This window comes from Lutra lutra, chromosome 17, assembly GCF_902655055.1.
Source record: "Lutra lutra chromosome 17, mLutLut1.2, whole genome shotgun sequence".
In the NCBI taxonomy this organism is placed as follows: domain Eukaryota; kingdom Metazoa; phylum Chordata; class Mammalia; order Carnivora; family Mustelidae; genus Lutra; species Lutra lutra.
The window spans coordinates 45,899,863-45,915,899 of NC_062294.1; the positions used below are offsets into that span (position 1 = coordinate 45,899,863).

The window sequence follows — 16,037 nt, forward strand, 5'->3', positions numbered from 1 at the left end:
GCCTGCACTTGGTCTGTTCCAAGTTCCCCTGGGTAATTGGATAGGGCTCTAGCTAGACACGGATTAAGGCACATGAGGGAGGGTCTTTTAATGCTATGGACAGTGGGGAGACTGTGCGAAGGGATGCTTCAGGAAGGCTGGACCTTGGAAGCTCTCAGTTTACCCCCTCCCCATCACCCCCCCAGTGCATGGTCTGGACCCCACTTCCCAGGTTTTCAGGACAGAGGTCTTAATTTGGGGTCTAGAGAGCTGGAAAGTGTAAGAAAAAACACACCTGTGTTTTCTCTGGAGAAAATGTTGACAGTTTGCCCCACAAAGATTTCCAGAGGCCTTTCTTTGGGTGGGAATGGACTCCATCTGGGTGTCTCCAACTCCGTTCGCCACCGCAGCAAAAGGGGCTGAGAACTGCTTCAAGAACCCTTTCCAGTCCCGCCCCTTCCCGGAATGCCTCCCCTCCAGGCCAGCTTTGTTCCCATGTGCTTCTGCTCCTGCCCCTGACCAAGTTCTTCCTCTTTCCCCAGGATGATCCCGTCACCAACCTGAACAATGCCTTTGAAGTGGCTGAGAAGTATCTAGACATCCCCAAGATGTTGGATGCGGAGGGTAAGCACATCCCTTCTGTTCTGTCCCCACCCTGTTCTGCGCACGTCTCTGGTAACTTGAGGGAACTGGCCGTGCCAGTGAGACGGGCTGAAGGAAGCTGGTCGAACCAAGGACCGTGGTCCTGCCCGGGAGCCAGAGCGGGAGCAGCCTGAGCAGACCAGATGGGCTCAGGGAGGGATGAGGAAGCTGGGAAAGGAGGAGCTTGAAGAGGACAGGTTCTGGGGGCCACATCTTGAAACGGGGCAGGAGTGTCCTGCCAGTACCCAGCCTGAGTCCTGCTCCTCTCATGGGATGGGCAGGCCAGGTGGCCAGGGAGGCCTGGCTCCTGCAGACAACCCAGACAGCTGCCTTCCCTGCTTGCCCTAGGCTCGGAGTCCGGAGCCCATCAAAGTGGAGTGTTTGTTTTTTCCTTTTCCGGCTTTGTTCCATTTCCCAGCCGTGCCGCCCCCATCTAGGACCCATGGCTCTGGCCTCTGGTGGCCCCTGGGGCTGACTGTCGAGCAGCCCCTTGAGGCCATTCTCAGAGAGAGGAAGTGGCCTCATTCTAATCCAGTTCCCACAGCCTTGGCCTTTCTAGAGACCACAGGGGATAGAGGGGCTGAGGGTGTGGACAAGCCCACTAGAGTCAGCAGGGGTCACTGAATCCATTCTGAGGGTCTTTCTCCTGGGATGCCTGTGGCCTTGGGAGAGTTTGGAGCCCAGTGAGCAAAAGCCCCTCCTCCCCGCCCCTACTTGGGCGGTTTAACCCTTGTCGTTCACTTACAGACATCGTGAACACGGCCCGGCCCGACGAGAAGGCCATAATGACCTATGTGTCCAGCTTCTACCATGCCTTTTCAGGAGCGCAGAAGGTACCGGGCAGGGCCAGGCAGGCCCACCTCGCCGCCACTGCCCAATGCCGCTGCTGCCTCTCGCCTCCCACGCTCACCTCGTTTCTCTTGCAGACGGCAGTGGCCTCTCTCCGACTGGAAGCCGCCTCCAACCCCGACTTCAAGCGGCACTGCCCATGTAGTCTTTGCTCACAGTGTCTGTTTCACTTCTGGTCTGGGCCAGACTCCGTTCCAGGCATGGGGCATACAGTAGGGACTGGGTCAGACAGGATCCCTGATCTCATGCAGCTGCCATGTCAGTGGGGGAGACAGGTGACAGGCGTGGCCTCAGCTTAGGTCGTCTCATGTGGTATTGAGCACAGTAGAGAATGTGGGGCAGGATAGGGGAATGTGGGAGACAGATGCAGGGGGCTGCTTCTGCTGGCCGACCTGCGCAGGCACCTGCCATGATGGGCGGGAGCTGCCACATGAAGATCAGCAGGAATGGTCTTTCAGGCAGATGGTAGAGCAAGGTGCAAAGGTCCTGGGGCAGAAATGAGCTTGGCTTATTCAAGGAAAGGCCAAGAGGAGAAAAATGAGGTTGGAGATGGTAACAGGGCCAAGATGTGTAGAATCACAGTAGTCTGGGATCTGGAGTTGAATTCAGAGGGCCCCCAGAGACCACTCGGCGGTCTGTTCTAGGGGTGGTAGCTGGTTACGTAAGACATGATCTCACTGATGTTTTCAGAAAGATCGGTTAGCCTTTGAGCCCTCTGGCCCTGCACAAGGCTTCCTTTCCAAAGCCAGTAGCCAGTGTCACAGACCCAGCTCTGGTTAGAAAAGGGACCCACCTATTCGGACTTCCCCCTTGGCCTCTACAAAACCTCGGCGAAACTCGCCCACACTGCCAGAGCCGGGGTTTGGCTTCCAGTCTGGAGCGAGCGCTCTTCCTCCCGCATGAGCCTCGGGCCCGGCCCCGGTGCCCTCCCCGCAGCTGTCACTCTCTCCTGCCTCTCTCTCTCTCTTTCTCTCTCTCTGCGCAGATATTGTAGGCACTCTGAGGCCAGATGAGAAGGCCATCATGACTTACGTGTCCTGCTTCTACCACGCTTTCTCGGGGGCTCAAAAGGTGAGCTGGGGCAGAAGCGTCCCTCACTGCTATGGCCGGAGCCTGGTCCTCGCTGTCCCTATGTTCCTGCCACCCATTTGCGGTTAGAGCCCTTGCCAGGCCATCCCGCAGGCTGCACTGGCATGAGGATGCACCCAGTCAGGAGGGTTTCTCAGGACCGTGGGCCTAAGGTGCCGACAGGCCACGTGTATTCTCTGTGAGCACAGCCTGGCCTGTAAAGATGGGGGCGGCGTCCCCGTACAGCCGCATTTAGCACGTGTGCTCCTTCCTGGCCACTCGGCTGCCCTGTCCTTCTTTCTGTGCTGCGCCCTGCCCTGGTCAGTTGCCTGCTGGCCTGGCTGTGTGCTCGCACAGGGGAGCACTGGCCTTTCTGGCTGTCTTCACGACTTTTTCCCCTCACGGGTGCTGCAGGAAAGGCTTGGTCCGAGCAGGTTACATACTCTCTGGGCTCCCGTCCCTGGCGCCGCCGATACCAGCAGTGCCCTCGGGGGTGTCCGAGCCCAGTGGCAGCTGTCCACTCCCATGAAAAGGTGCCCGGCGGCCCCTGGGCAGGGAGACTCTGCCTGGAGGCCCGGGCGCCTTTGTCCTCTCCACCTGCCTCACATTTCGTGGGTCCTGGGCAGCCATGTACTCCCGGTGACTTGATTCCATGTCACCCATTAGGAGCAGGCAGGGCCAGGGAGGAGAAACCGGCTTTTGTTAGTTGAGCATTTACTGCATGCTAGGCAGTCCTGTGGCAGCTCCACATGTGCAGGTTCTAGGAGAGTCCTGCACACGGGGGGTGCCGTTACCTTCCTATAACAGGAGGAAACCAGAGTTCAGAGAGGCAGGGAGCCCTTTGCAGAGTCACAGGACCAGGGCTGCACCTGCTGGTCCTGTGGAGCTCCTTCTGTGGGCCATCTGTCCTGGTCCCTGCTGTCACCTCTTAGCAGCGTAACCTGAGATGAGTCCCTTTCCTTCAGTTTCCCCAACTGTAAAACGGGGATCCTACCCATCCCTGTCTCAGGATTGTCCTGAGGGTGAAGTGAGCTCACATAGAATGGTGCCTAGCCCCGTAAGCACTCAGCTGGTGATGGGGTGGTCAGAGCAGCCTTCTGGGTGTGCCCGTGTCCACCATGGTCTTCCTAGCCCCATGGGCTCTCCTCACCCAGCCAGCATGTGGCTGGAACTTGTGTTTGCGGTGTTCTGTGGGGGGCGGGGGCGGGCAGCGGTGGAAGATTCCCGGACTCAGACCCAACCCGGCTGACCGCACGCTTGCCACTGGCCTCACCGCTCTGCAGGTCCTGGCCGGCTTCACTGCCCACCACGTCACCCTCTCCTGCCCAGGCTGCCCTCCCCGGCTTCACACTGGCCTCCGCTGTGGTGGGGGCTGGGAGGCCTTGAGATATTTGTGGGAGCAGATAGTGGCAGGAAAGCTCAGGCCAGAGCATTTGGGGGTTTCTGAGGAGCTGAGCCCGTCTTGGGAGACAGGAGGAAAAGGTCAGGCTACTGGGAGCTGCCCGTTCACCAGGAGACGTGCTGCACTCGGGCTTCTCCCTCTGTCGGTCCGGCTTCCCCCAGCCTGTGTTGACTTCTCCAGACAGCCCTGCGATGCTTTTATTCGTGCTACTCTGTGTCCTCAGAGACTCAGGCTAGCCGCACAGAAGAGTGCTCTCTGGCATCTGTTCTGCTTTGTAAGCACAGGGCAGACTCCAGACCTCACGAGAAGTATGCCCGTTCTCTCCTGATAGTTTATTTTTTGTCCCTAAGCAATTGCTGCTTTCCTTTGTTCGCTCCTTCATTCATCAACTTTGAGTATCTAAAACTTCCCCAGTCCCTAGCGGGGTGCCAGGAATTCAGCGGTGAAACAGCCCCTCCAACTAGCAGCTCCCCCCTTGGGGTGGATCTGAGCACGGGCTGCCCGTTGTCTCTCCGAATCCGGTCAGGGACTGACCCCCACGGGAACCACCCCCACCCCCCACAAGCTGAGACCTTAGTTCTGCTTCCGGCACTCACTTGGCCGAGGCCCTTGTGAGCCTCATCTCTGAGGCACAGTGCCTGGGGCTGTTGGCGTGTGGCCTGCGGTGTGGTGCCCGGCGTGTGCATGTGTGGGCACGTGTACACGCACGCCAGTCCTGGCTGGTCTCCCACTCACCTCCCTACCTGTCCCGGAGGCAGCGTGTGGACAGGAGAGGCTGGGCGTCGGGGCCTGTGGCTAGCGGGTGTGGAGCCATCCCCAAGCCTCTCTGTTTTCCTTCCCCACCACTCTGTAGACCCTCCTCACTCTTTCTGTTCCTGTTCTGTTGCTGTTTCAACTTCTCCTCTTGGACCCTTTCTGTGCTTCCTGAAAGGTACCTGGTCTTTCCGCTCCCCGTGTGGCACCCCCTGCTCTCCTTCTCCACTCCACGCGTTTCCCCCCAGCAGGACAAGGCAGCACGTTGTCCTGTAGTCCTGAGCAGAGGCTGGTCATAGTCTCCACCGCTCCCTTCTGCCACTTGGGTGGTGACTTCTGCCCAATGAGCCATCCGCACCCACCTCTGAAGGGAGGATTAGAAAGGGGATACTGGTGCTTTCCTGTGCTCAGACTTCTTTGGGGGCCCCTGCATCTCCACATTCCGCCGCAGCCCTTCGGCACTTGGCCTCTGCTGTAGACCTTCCCACCCAGGAGGACACTCCTTCAGGGCTTGGCCCAGGGGAGGACCCCACCCAGCCTCACTACTCGGCCTCCTTCTCTGTGGGCCTCTTAATCCATTACCCCAGAGTGGAGGGGCTCCCTGGCTCCCTTCAGCGTCTCCAGGGTCCAGGCCAAGGGAGCCGAGGGGCCCAACTTTGGCGGGGCGGGGGGGTGCATTAGCAGTAAGCTATGGGGACGCAGGCAGAACCCATCAGGACGCAGCCACTCAGGGTGCCATCTTGCTGGAGCTGTGCTTCTCTCCTTTCTTCCTTGGGGAGTGCTGTGTGGGCTGTGGACGGGCTGGCTCTGAGGGATGAGCCTGTCAGGAGGGAGGGTCACCAGCCCTTAGGCACCCCTGACCATGGCGCTTCTCCTGTCCCAGGCTGAGACCGCTGCCAACCGGATCTGCAAGGTGCTGGCGGTCAACCAGGAGAATGAGCACCTCATGGAAGATTATGAGAGGCTGGCTAGTGACGTAAGTCTGCCACTCACCCCAACCCTGGTGGCCCCACCACAGTGGGAGGACTGGGGTGCCTCTGGTTACCCTTGGGCGAAGGTCATGTGACACTTGCAGAGGGGAGGACAGGCACAGCAGTGACCCTTCCTAGATAAGGACATGAGCTGACAGACTGTGGAGTGTGGCCAAGCCAGTGTGTGACCTTCCAGGCTAGCGTCACAAAAGGCTGAGGGTCAGACCGGTGTTGTCACCATGCTCCCTGGCTCCTGTGGTCTTGAGCTCACGTTCCTACAGAGGTACTTAAGGACAGAGTTTCCCAAACACCCCACCACTCCAGAATTATCGGGGGAGGTTTTAAAAAAACCTGCCACGCCCTCACTGCAGGCTGACTGACTCGGTGGGATGGAGGGAGACCCCTGCGCAGACACAGTGACAGGACTGCGGTTTGTCACGGCGGGCCCGGCACCTCACTTCTAGAGCAGGGTCTACTGTCTGCACAGCAGCCCCGGGTGGAGGGAACACGTCTCACCCCTTTTCCAAGTGGGGAAACTGAGACCCAGAGGGTTAGGCACCAGGCGCGCAGCTGGCAGAACAGAGAGCCAGAGGTCAAACCCAGGCAGCTCCACTCCAGAGCCTGAACCCGGAAAGGCCCCTCGGAACGTGGGTGTTTAGTTTTGGGTTCCCTCCTTTATTTTAAGAACTTCCACTTTAAAAAAATATATATGTATATATTGGAGCTTCTGGAGAGCCGCGGTTTGAATGCTCTTCGAGACTAATGGTTCCCAGACTTGGAAATTTCACGAACCAGGACTATTTGAAAAAGTATTTGACAGCCAGCCTATGGTGACCAGCTTTTTGTTTTGCCAAGTTAAGGATATTTTTAAAAGAAAAGGCCAACAAGGCACCCGGCTGGCTTAGTGAGGTGTGGAACTCTTGATCTCAGGGTTGTGAGTTCGAGTTCCACATGGGGACAGAGATTACTTAAAATATTTTTAAAAATTAAAAGAAGCTACCGTCTGTTACCACCATGCTTTATAATACCAATACCAAGAGAAAGTTAAAAGCTTCTGTCTTGGAATCGCGTCACTTCCTAGGAAAGAACGGCTGGCACCATCCACCAGGAAGTAAAGACACATAGATCCCTTTTTCCTTGGTTTTCTCATTTTGCCAGTTTGGCACTTGGGAACCACTTCTTCAAGCATCTCCATGCTGGACAGTAAGATTTTCCTCTCCAAGGATTGTTCTAGAATTGCTTGTTTGTACCTGTCCTCACTCTATCACATATGAGGGGCTCATAAATACATATCACTACCCCCCCCCAATTTTACTGTCAAATTGTTTCTGTCCCGGGCCCTGTGCCCAGTGTGCGGACTGCCTCAGAGTGAGTCTGCCATGCCGTGGGCTCTTCCCTGGAGGGCGCCTACAGCCCAGGAACAAGGAAGCAACGAGGTGTCCCTCCAGGATAGTGCGGAGCTCAGCGAGCATGGGGTCGTGTGCTGGGACTGACAGGAGGGGCGCGTGCATTGAGCTAGCCTGGCTTCGATCTGAGGTCTGAGGAGGAGGCAGCCCAGGAGCAAGGCATGCCCAGGATATAAGCAGAGAGCAGCACAGTGGTTCAGAGGGGGGCACACATCCCTGTAGTTCCTAGTCTTAGGCTCTGAGCGGGCACCACGGAGAAGTCAGGCTGGGGAGCAGGGCTGATCCCCGGTGGGGGAGGGGGTCTGGAAAACCCGTGCTCATGAGTGGGGCCAGTGCCGGCCCCCCCCCCCCCCCCCCCCCGCCGCCTTCACCCTGAGGCCTCTGGTGCGCCTGCAGCTCCTGGAGTGGATCCGGCGTACCATCCCCTGGCTGGAGGACCGGGTGCCGCAGAAGACCATCCAGGAGATGCAGCAGAAGCTGGAGGACTTCCGGGACTACCGGCGCGTCCACAAGCCGCCCAAGGTGCAGGAGAAGTGCCAACTGGAGATCAACTTCAACACGCTGCAGACCAAGCTGCGGCTCAGCAACCGGCCCGCCTTCATGCCCTCCGAGGGCAGGATGGTCTCGGTGAGCGCCCGGGGTGTGTGGCCCGCTCCCAGCCAACCCGTGGGGTTGAGGGGCAGGAGGGGGTACAGCTGACTCTTGAGCACGTTCTTCCTCCCCCGCCACTTGACTTTTACACCCACTGTCTGCATTTGGATCCCTCCATGGGCCGTGATTCCAGGATCTCCGAGTGCTTGAGGCCCCTTTTCAGGAGAGACAGGGTCCCCGCTGTGCGGTTGCCTGGCTCCTGCAGCACATCTGGGGCATTCCTTAATCGTCACGCACTCAGTTAACGCAAAAATGCACTCGCCGTGTGCTGGGCCCCATCCAGGCACAGGCTAGACGTGACCCCAGGCCATTTACGCCGCCCGCCTTCCCATCAGTGTCCCTCAGGGAGGGATCACCCTGCTGGGTGGCCCAGCTCCCCCTTGCAACTCCGGTCGTCTTGTGTCCCCATAGGACATCAACAACGGCTGGCAACACTTGGAGCAGGCTGAGAAGGGCTATGAGGAGTGGCTGCTGAACGAGATCCGCAGGCTGGAGCGGCTCGACCACCTGGCAGAGAAGTTCCGGCAAAAGGCCTCCATCCACGAGGCCTGGACCGACGGTAGGGTCCCCCAGTTTCCTCGGCCCGCTCCTGCCTCGCACACCTGCGCACACGTATACCCTCACAGCCCCTCGTGTCGTTGGGTCTGTTTGTCAGACCCCCTTTCCTGCTGCCTGGTGACACGCCTGTCATGCAGCCCTGGGTTCACCCAGCCCTGGGCAGGAGGAACGCTGTGGAGCTGAGCTGTCCCATCTGCTCTAACCTCTGAGGCTCCTTCCTATCTGGGTGGGCCGAGGCCATCCTCCAGGAGTACAGCAACAAGGGAATTCTTGTCCCTCTTTGCTGCTGTGTCTTCTTTAAGGATGGTGGCCCTGCTAGGCCAAGGCGGCCGGGGGTTGGGGATGTGTGGGATGGCTCTCCCATCCTGGGAAGCCTGTGTTCAGATATTCTGCCTGTCTTTTCACTCCTGCACACTTTGTGAACTTGGACTTCACACAGAAGAGCCAGTGCTGGGTGGGCCTGTGTGCCCAAGCACAGTCCTTAAAGGCAGGTCCAGGGAGCCACCCCCCAGTTCAGCTGCCCACCCCAGGAGCTCTTTCTCCTGTTCAGGGGCCTGGTACCCCGGAAGCAGGGCTTCTCCCAGAATGGTAGCCGGTGATGTCCTCTGTTTCTCGGCAGCTAGGTGTGGAATTCCAGCACGTCCCTGGCCCTCGGTCAGGACCCACACTGTGGTTGAGATTCCAAATCCCGGGGGTCTGAAAACCTTCAGAAATGGGCCGGTGCCTGCGAAAGCCATGGGCCAGGACTCCCGCCTGTCCGCTTGTGGCTGCCTCCTTCCCGACTGTGCCTTGCCGAGTTTAGTCTTCCTTGTGTGGCTCAGTGTGATGTCTCATCCCTCCACCCCACTGTCCCCCATCAGGTCCTTGCTGAGCTTCTGGGGCTCCTCTAGCTGGTGGGCAGGCAGCCCCAGCCTGGGCCAGATGCTGAGACCTACCGAGAGGCACCTGCACGACCTGCCCACATGCCACCCTGCGCAACCCGCAGCCTCGGGCCCACCTGCCCCGTGTTCCCAGCCACAGGACTGCTTATGCCCTCGTCACGTTAATGCAGGCTGTTGTTTTCAGCAACAGCTGCTGGGCCCAGAGCCAAACCCTAATCCCTCCTCTGCTGGGAAGGCCATGCAGCCGAGGCGACCAAGTGTCTGCTGGGGAGTCTGTGGGGGCCAGGGGCACAGGCACCTCGACCTTGCAGCAGCGTGTCCGTGCTGGAGGTGGGGGCGGGGGGCCATTTACTTCATTTGTTGATTGACTCCTTGATTCGGCTCTTCCTGAGCCCAGTACTTTCGGGGGCAGGGCCGAGGCCCAGGGAGCCTCCTGTCAGAGGACCCTTCGGTGTGAGTAGATTTTACTGCATCTGTGTGTCACACCTGTACTGTCTCCTGTCCTCATTCGTGTCCGTCCTTCCATGGGCTCTGGGCATCATGCCTGGGCGCTTCCCTTGTCAGCCTCTGGGCCCAGGTCGTCAGCCCTTGTCCCTTACCTGGAGCTACAGGGGGCCCAGGGTGGGTGTGTCCTGAGGCCGAGGGATGTGGGTGTGATGCCCCCCCCCCCCCCCAGAGTTCTTTCCCTGGGAGTGACAGGGGCTGGCCTTCCCCACAGGCATTGAGAAGGTGGCTCAGCGTATAGCTGAGGCCCAACTGGTTCAGTGGCCTCCACATGCCCCTGTCTCCCCACCCCCCCAGGCACTTTGGCATCTGGCCCTGCCCCTCAGCGGCAGCCTGGAACCCCCAGGTGGGCTTGCCCGCTCTCGTTCCCAAGGCCTAAAGCCACCCAATTTTGCAACACGGGAGGATAGACTCTTGGCCCCCTCTACACCCCTGGAATCCCATGCCAGCAGCCTGCTTTCTCTGGAGGGCTGCGCCCAGAGAGGAGGTTGAGCCACCATTGTTCCAAGCCTCCCTCACCATCCCCCAACCGCCCGCAGGGGCGAGGGTCCATTTAGCTGCTGTGCTGCGGGTTTTTTTGGATTGTCTGGGAGGAAAAATGGAAACGAGCCTCTGCATCCCCACTACGGCCGCCCCTTGGCCTGAATCCAAGGCATCCGTGGCCACGGGCCGCTCCTCCCGACTCCCCCCACCATGCCCCCCTTGCCAGCTCCCTTGCTGAAACTCTGCTGAGGCAGAGAAGTGGTAACCTACTATTTCGGGTTCCCACCCTTGGGAGAAAGCAATTTGGTGAAGGGAATTGCAAGCTTGCCTTTGTGGTTAAGCCTCCTGCCCCAGGGCCGAGGCGGCAGGGCCCATGGAGCCTCTTTCCCAGGCTGCCACCTCCTGTCACCCGTGCCAGGCCCGATGCTCGGCGCCGCTGAGATGTGGATGGGCCTCCCTCCATGCCCATGCTGCTGGAGGCCTGAGACCAGGCGCGGGCCTGGGGCCCATTTCACGGACAAGGGAACAGGTGGGGAAAGGCCTCGTGCCTCCCCATGGCGTATGCTGCACCAGGCAGCCAGCTGTTGGTCTCATGCCCCAGAGCCAAGCTGAGGGCTGGGTCTCTGAGCTGCCACTGCAGGGCTAGCCTGGCTCACCTGAAGCAGAGCACCTGTAGGAGGCAGGGCTCCCAGCCATCATCACAGACTGGCCTCTCCCCACCCAGTTCTCTGTAATACCTCGCCATGCTTACAGGACTTCCTGGAGCTTCTGGCCTGGGGTGTATAATTAGCCAGGCTCCAGGACTAATAATAGCGTGCCTGTCTTCCTTCAAAGGGCCTGACAGTGGGCCCCACCTCAGCATGCATGGAAGGCCCGTAGGATGGGCTAGGACACGGAGGTGTGTGACAGGACCCCCCTGCCCCGGGAGCCTGGCCCCAAGCGCTGGGGGCAGGCCCAAGGGGCTGGGGCCACAGAGAGCTCTGGAACACGCATCCTGCTCTCTATGGAGGCCTGGGCTGCAGCCCCAGCTGCTGGTCCGGGTGCTGGCCCTCCAGGGATGGGCGTCTCCCTTTCAAGCCACGGTGGCAGAGTCCGGTCCCTGCCGTCCACTGATAGAGGGCCCTGAATTTAGAACACATGGGTTGGATGAGGATATCTGTCTCAGGCTCCCTAGCCCCACAGTGTCTCCCTGCTCCATCCAGAATATAGGTGGGCTTAGAGATCCCTTAAAAAGGCAAGGAGAAAGTTTCTGGAAGTTTCTTGTTCCCACGGCACCATGCTTGGTGAGGCAGGATCTGGTAGGGTCTGGATCTCTTTTCCTGGGGTCAGATAGCCCCCTGGATTCCCACTGTGCTGTTGTCTAAACACCTCCCACCCTCTGCCCACCCCAGGGAAGGAGGCCATGCTGAAGCACCGGGACTATGAGACAGCCACCCTGTCAGATATCAAAGCTCTCATTCGCAAGCATGAGGCCTTTGAGAGCGACCTGGCCGCGCACCAGGACCGTGTGGAGCAGATCGCTGCAATTGCCCAGGAGCTCAAGTATGCAAGGGGTCCCTGCTGGGAGTAGGGGGTGGCAGCGTCCTGGGGTCCAGCTTGCTTCGTGGCCTCAGTGGGCCCTCTCACCTCCCCGCTTTCATATGCCAGGGAGAGCCCTTACAGGATGATGCCTTTTGCCTAGTTGGTCTTAACCTCAGATGAGAAACAGGCAGAAAGGAGGTCTCTGACCGCTTTAGGCTCTAGGGGTCCGCAGGGCTCTACCTTTTGCCTGCCACACCACAGAGAGGTCCCCTGGCCCCCTGATGAGGGGGTCGGCCTACCCCCTGCCATTCCCACCCGCTCCTCCCAGAGGGGATCGGGCTGCACAGAGAGCCCATTGTTCTGCCCGGCCACTTCCCTCACTTGCTGAGAATACACTTATTGTACGAGTGTCCAGGCTACTGGGTTCTTCGCCCTCCCTTTCCCGCCCTAGTCAGATAAACTTGCGCGCACAGTTAGTACACCGAAACTCCAGAGCCAGTGAATGGGGCCTTATGCCACCGGCACGGCGGCCGCAGCAGGGAGGGCCCAGGGAGTGGGAGGCCTAGGCCATTACTTCATGGAAAATCCACAGAGCCTGGAGTGGCGGCACGGCTCCCAAAATAGCTGTCTGCTCAAAAATAGGATACTTGGCTGGAGCTGCCCTTTCCACAGACACCCCCCACCCTGCCAGTCATCCCCGAAGCTCTGCTTGTTTCTGTGAGGCTGGGGCCCAGCTGCGGTGCCTGGTGCAGCCCCACGCCAGGCAGGGCCGGCTTCTCCCTGACTCACTCCCTCTGCTCTGCCCAGTTGCTCTGCGGCTTCCCCTTGCGGCTTCCCCTTGCGCTCAGCCAGAGGCAGGAGTGCTCCGTGGCTCCCCCACGGTTGTGGGAAAACGGTGTCCCTTGGGGTCTTGCTGCCTCTCGTAGGCTTGAGCCTCAGGGCCTGGCACACCCAGGTGGAGGTGGGTGATGTCCATAGCGCCTGTGGGAGGTGGCATGAGGGCATGTTCCGCTGCTGACAGGCGAGCCCCTGGGAGCTGATGGGAAACAGGCCTGGAGAAGTCCTTGGCCAGCCTGCCTCCCAGGCACCGGGAGCAGGTGTGAGGTACCCGCTCTCCAGAGTTGGGGGGCAGGCAGCCGCCGAGGCAGCTTTTCTGGACAGTGGCCCTGCAGGAGGAAGGAAGGGCGATTTGGGGGTGCTGTCTGTTCCCCCGAAGATGAGTCAGAGGGCCAGGCACTGGCCAGGATGAGCCTGAGTAGACAGCCTGGCTAAGTGTTGGTGCAGAGTAATAATAGAAACTCAGAGCACTCAGTGTTCCACACACGCCGGCTCCTTTAATCGCCCGCAGCCCTGTGTTACAGAAGGGGAAACTGAGGCACAGAGAGGTTCAGGGGCTTGTCCACGGTCACACTGCTGGCGGGTAGCTGAGACAGGAGTGGAGCTCAGGCTGCCTGGCCCCTCTGGGGAGCCCAGCCATGGTCCCCAGCCCCATCCCCCAGGTCCTGTTCTTCCCAGAGTTGTTCCCTGCTCCCTGTCCCTCCCCAGGCCCCCAAGGTTTTGCCTGTACCTCCACTCCCTGGGAACCTCTTGCTAAGAGTATCCAGGGTCTGGAGCTCAGGAGGAAGGAATCCTGGGGCAGATAGGAGATAGGCCCCTCATGTCAGGAGGCATGAGGGGCCAGGAACTATCACGTCTGCCCACTTCTCTTTTACATCTGTTATTAATTGCTTAGAACGACAGTGCGGGTTTGCTGCTCATTTTTTCTTCATGTTCATTAAAGTAAATCCCTTTAATCACTGTTAGTACATCTATTCAGAGGGCACCAGACTACCCTCCACACTTCATGTGCCCTCAGTAACTGGATCTCCACAGTAACCCCACGCCCATTTTGTAGATGGGAACATGGAGGTCTCCAGAATAGGTCATTCACACGCCTGGGGTCACACTGGTACAGAATCGAAGAGCCAGGATTCTGACCGGGGAAACTTGGCCCAGGAGCCCATTGCTTAAACCAGTGTGCTCTGCTGGACCTTTGGGTGACAGAAGCAGTCCAGACACAGGCAGTGTGGGGGCCCCCGTGTTTGGGTGTCGTGACAGGCAGGTCTCACAACGAGTCAGCAGGGGCCCCCTCCCCACCCCTCTGACCCTTCCTGGCTACATGGCGGCAGGGGGTGGGGGTGGTCACCAGCACAGCCTTGCCTGCCGGGTCTCATGGCTACGTGTCTGTCCCCTCCCCCTGCAGTGAGCTGGACTACTACGACTCCCACAACGTCAACACCCGCTGCCAGAAGATCTGCGACCAGTGGGACGCCCTTGGCTCTCTGACCCAGAGTCGCAGGGAAGCTCTGGAGGTGAGGGGGGTGTGACGTCACCCACGGAGCCCTATGCCCCTGGGGGTCAGTGGGAGCAGACGCTGCCAAGACGCCCGAGTTTCCTCTGACCCACCTCGAGGGGACGTTCTCCGACCCCTTGGGTCCCCGGGCCACCAACCACTTGCTCGCTGACCTCCCCGTCCCATTCCTGCATGTGCCAGAAAACGGAGAAGCAGCTGGAGACCATTGACCAGCTGCACCTGGAGTACGCCAAGCGGGCCGCGCCCTTCAACAACTGGATGGAGAGCGCCATGGAGGACCTCCAGGACATGTTCATCGTGCACACCATCGAGGAGATCGAGGTCTGCAGCTGCCCGTGCACCCCAGGGGACCGCTGTGGACCCGGGCTGCCCTTCATGCCTTCTCCTCCTTCCAGGGCCTGATCTCAGCCCATGACCAGTTCAAGTCAACGCTGCCGGATGCTGACAGGGAGCGGGAGGCCATCCTGGCCATCCACAAGGAGGCCCAGAGGATCGCCGAGAGCAACCACATCAAACTATTGGGCAGCAATCCCTACACCACCGTCACCCCGCAGATCATCAACTCCAAGTGGGAGAAGGTGGGCAGGCTTGGCGGTGGGGCTGGGGTGGGCCAGCCGGGGGAAGGGCCACCCCGACCGCCATGGCTCACCACCCCCATCCCCACCCCCCAGGTGCAGCAGCTGGTGCCCAAGCGGGACCATGCGCTCCTGGAGGAGCAGAGCAAGCAGCAGTCCAACGAGCACCTCCGCCGCCAGTTCGCCAGCCAGGCCAACATCGTGGGGCCCTGGATCCAGACAAAGATGGAGGTGAGGGCCCATCGCCCCAGCCTAGCTGAGCTAGGAGTGGCTCTCAGGGCAGAGTGGGGGCGGGTCCCCAGTTATCTCTGGTGGGTCTGCCAGAGGCCCCGCTCTGGGAGTGAGGGCAGCCTCCTGGGATCGGTGTTGATGGAAGTGACAGCACACTCCAGAGGGAAACCTGGTGGAGGAGTCAGGTAGGGGAGGGTTTGAGTCTCGGCTCTGCCTGCTGACCAGGGAGTCAGGTACAAGCGAACTTCTACTCCTTGGTTTTCGCATCTCTAAACAGGGATGGAAAGAGTCCTTTCATTACCTCGGCAAATGCTTGGGCACCGCTCTGCGGCAGCTGCCTGACAAGCACTGGTGTCGCTGGAACCAGGGCAGTCCGAGGGCAGACCCTTCCAGTGGGCTCACCAGTGAGCCTTGGGACCCGGCCCCGGAATGTCTGCACAGATGCTGCTCGCAGCCTGGGCACGCCTTACAGAGCACTCATTTCGCCCAGGTTCTGAGCCAGGGCAGGGGTGGGGCTCCGGGCTGGCTGAGCTGCACCGCCACCCTGGGAACCCCCGTTTTGGGGGCTTGTGCTCAGGAGCCCGGATTCCAAAGCTGGCCAGGCCTAGGTCCAGATCCTGTCCCTGCCTCTCGCCATGAGCAGTTGCTGTGTTTGGGCCTCAGTTTCCAGGCCTGTTGCCGTCCTGGGCCTCACAGGAAGTTGGGGATGTGCACCGAGGTTAGGCTTGGCCGGCCTCAGCCCAGACACCGCCCCTTGGCGGCCTGCACTCCGGAGGGTGGACCCGGAGGGGACAGTCAGCCCGCAGCCGGCTTCCAGGCATGGGAGCGCCCCTCGGAATGCCTCCCGCAGCCAGCAGCCCCCGCCTTCCATGCAGGAGATCGGGCGCATCTCCATCGAGATGAACGGGACCCTGGAGGACCAGCTGAGCCACCTGAAGCGGTACGAGCGCAGCATTGTGGACTACAAGCCGAACCTCGACCTGCTAGAGCAGCAGCACCAGCTCATCCAGGAGGCCCTCATCTTCGACAACAAGCACACCAACTACACCATGGAGGTGAGGCCCACTCGGGGCCAGATGGGTCTGGCCCAGTAGGAGAGGCCCCTGCTGCTTTCTCTCTCCTCTCTGTCCCTCTGAGCCTAAAGACTAGATCAAATGTTAACACGTTTCTAAGAAATCAGTTCCCACTGTTGCTTCCATTGCTGTGACAG

General features: G+C 59.8%; 1 protein-coding gene across 4 annotated transcripts in view; it reads left to right on the plus strand.

The window, feature by feature from the left end:
• Nucleotides 1-16,037, plus strand: part of ACTN4 (actinin alpha 4) — a 69,191-nt gene that overhangs the window by 49,108 nt on the left and 4,046 nt on the right. For 2 of the 4 annotated variants that reach the window (XM_047709828.1, XM_047709824.1), the window contains exons 7-17: nt 522-603; nt 1,369-1,454; nt 5,577-5,669; nt 7,467-7,697; nt 8,133-8,280; nt 11,539-11,689; nt 13,911-14,019; nt 14,202-14,342; nt 14,417-14,599; nt 14,693-14,827; nt 15,703-15,882. In XM_047709828.1, the coding sequence (XP_047565784.1) occupies nt 522-603; nt 1,369-1,454; nt 5,577-5,669; nt 7,467-7,697; nt 8,133-8,280; nt 11,539-11,689; nt 13,911-14,019; nt 14,202-14,342; nt 14,417-14,599; nt 14,693-14,827; nt 15,703-15,882 (1,539 nt within the window). Of the gene's footprint in view, nt 1-521; nt 604-1,368; nt 1,455-2,455; nt 2,542-5,576; nt 5,670-7,466; nt 7,698-8,132; nt 8,281-11,538; nt 11,690-13,910; nt 14,020-14,201; nt 14,343-14,416; nt 14,600-14,692; nt 14,828-15,702; nt 15,883-16,037 lie in introns of all 4 variants that reach the window. The other 2 variants (XM_047709826.1, XM_047709825.1) reach the window with 1 other exon arrangement.